Genomic DNA, 2,588 nt, shown 5'->3' with positions numbered 1-2,588 from the left:
AATTAACTTCAGATTAATTCATTATCGATAACTTGCATCCTTAAGGAGTTAACTTAATTTATATCTACTCATTCATGTAATTGGTAAGCGTTTTAATGATTTGGCCGATTAATCGATTAATCAAAAAAATAATGTATCGATTAATCGATTGTTAAAATAATCGTTAGTTGCAGCCGTACATGTTTTAGTTTTTTTGTCCAGTAGTTTTAAACACAACACATAAGAAGACTTAGTAAAGGCACATTCCTAGTGGACACCATGGGGTTGTAGCTGTTTTAGTCAAACATTGAAATAAATGCGTGTCTCTGGTGGTACCATGAGATGACACAGTATTATTGTTGCYGACACTGCCACATCAACGTTTACATCAATAGCTGTAAAATAAAATTCTTTAAAGTCAGTCAGCTGTGGCAGCCATCTTGAACTGGGTCGCCTACAGAAGTTCAACAGTTGTAGCTGTACACCGCCTGCAGTTTTATTAAAATGTGAAGTGGCTAAAGACCCTGTCACACTGTAACGTTTTACACAAATTATGTCCACTTGTGAAAATTTACACATACCTTCTTTAAATTTGCTGTAATTGTTACAGTTTGTATAGRTCCAAACGCGGCTTCCAGTAGATTTTTTCATCTTTAGTGTTGGACAAACTTTTCATAAGTTGTCTAATACGTTATAGGTCAACAGGGCCTTTATAGTGAGATATTTTGCTGGCAGGTAGAAACATTATCATCTGCCTTTCGCCTTTTAGCAGTTAGCAAATGAAAAGGTAAATAAAAAATGAACTGTTGTATCTCCCAGTTTAAAGTCAAATTTATAAACCTTGACTTGTAAATGATGATTTGGTGATGACGTTATGGATGACATCATGGGTATTAGCAAGAAAATATATTATGAAAACAAAAGAGAAGGGAAGGAATAGTGGGAAGGAAAAAGGAAGAGTGAGGGAATGTGTTTTGGAAGAGGAGGAGAAGGGGAGGGAAAGAGGAAGAGAGAAAAAGAAAAAAACGTTTATGCATGCAATATATTACATTCTAAATGTCAGTAACAATCACATAATTTATATATTGAATAGGGAGTGTGAGTAAATAAGTTTGTCTTCTTCCCACTCCTTTTCATGTTAAATGTATTTATATTCTGGTTTATTACTATTAATACTATTTGTAGCTCGAAAAAATTGTAAGCTTGTTTTTTTAATTTTTTAATTATTATCTTTTTTGTCTTATCTTGTTAATTGAAGACTTATTGACAAAATACTGATTTAAACCATTACTTGATTAGTATTGTTGAATTTAATGTTATATTTGGAAATGGGGGCAGATATAATTCAATTCATTTTAATATAAATGTGTATGTATTTTTTTCTCATTTTCTCTCATTTTGTTTCATGTTTTGAATGTATTTTGTTTTTGTTTAAATGAAAAATCAAATGAAATGAATGAACTGAATAAATAGTTTGTTGTGTAATGATGTTATCTGCCTTTATCTCTGTCAGTTTTGTGCCAACGATCCAGATGTGTTCCTTCAAGCTGCCCTCCTGGCTCAGGACCACTGTGATGCCATCGACCTGAACCTGGGCTGCCCACAGATGATAGCAAAGAGAGGTGACTGAGCGTCAGAACTTCTGGCTTCATGCAAAGCTACTTCCACACTTTATCAAGAGAACTAACCGAGCAGATGTTTGTTTTAAGGACACTACGGAGCTTTCCTGCAGGATGAATGGGAACTGTTAGAGAAGATGGGTAAGTGTAAATAACTTGTTTTGCATCAGTAAACAGAGGGAGTCCTTTTAGTTTTTTCTTTACTTGTTTCTGCTTGAATGGGACTACTCCCTAAAAACACACAAAAACAAAAACCTTTTAATCTTATTTTGTTCAACTCATTTTGTTTGTAAAGTTCTAAAAATCCATTGTTTCTGCCTCGTCTGTCAGTCAGTCTAGCCAATGAAAAGCTCTCAGTGCCCATCACATGTAAGGTCCGGGTCTTCAAGGAGATTGAGAAGACGGTCCAGTACGCCCAGATGCTGGAGAAAGCTGGATGTCAGGTTGGAGCTCTCAGAAACATCAGGCAGTGCTGTGAAAAAGGCTTTCTCCTCTTACACATTTCATCTGGTTTTGCCGTGCTTACATGTTTCAAACGATCAAAGATAACCTGAGTAAACACAAAATACAGTTTTTCAATCATGATTTCATAAAAACAGAAAAGCTGCTCAAACCAACCTGGCCCTGTGTGAGGACAAATTCTGCCCTAAACCTAATAACTGTCTGGACTGTGCCTTGTGCTGCCTTCAGCTACAATAACATCACTCAGCTGTGGAGGAATGTTGCTGCTGATAGCTCATTGGGCCTCATGCAAGAACATGTTCGTATTCTTATCCTAAATTTCTCTTACTTTTGTTTGTACAAAGAGTTCGTACGGACATGTCACGTCAGATTCAACAAACTCTTCTATCTTCAGGAAAAGTGCGTAAATGAGCTGCGTAATTTACACCTGTTCTATCCAGCTGCTCGTGCACACGAGAGGAGATTGGCATAATTACCACCCCAAAAACACCATATAAGGTTATGTTTCCTGCCTCAGATACAAGGAAG

The 2,588-nt window shown here is 36.2% G+C and overlaps 1 protein-coding gene across 2 annotated transcripts in view; it reads left to right on the top strand.

The window, feature by feature from the left end:
• dus1l (dihydrouridine synthase 1-like (S. cerevisiae)) overlaps positions 1–2,588 on the top strand; it is a 17,809-nt gene that overhangs the window by 2,586 nt on the left and 12,635 nt on the right. For both annotated transcript variants that reach the window (XM_014024305.1, XM_014024306.1), the window contains exons 3-5: positions 1,493–1,601; positions 1,689–1,739; positions 1,929–2,041. In XM_014024305.1, coding sequence (XP_013879759.1) covers positions 1,493–1,601; positions 1,689–1,739; positions 1,929–2,041 — 273 coding nt within the window. The remainder of the gene's footprint in view (positions 1–1,492; positions 1,602–1,688; positions 1,740–1,928; positions 2,042–2,588) is intronic.

This window comes from Austrofundulus limnaeus, unplaced genomic scaffold, assembly GCF_001266775.1.
Source record: "Austrofundulus limnaeus strain Quisiro unplaced genomic scaffold, Austrofundulus_limnaeus-1.0 Scaffold417, whole genome shotgun sequence".
Taxonomy (NCBI): Eukaryota; Metazoa; Chordata; class Actinopteri; order Cyprinodontiformes; family Rivulidae; genus Austrofundulus; species Austrofundulus limnaeus.
This window is presented reverse-complemented; position numbering and strand designations above follow the sequence as displayed.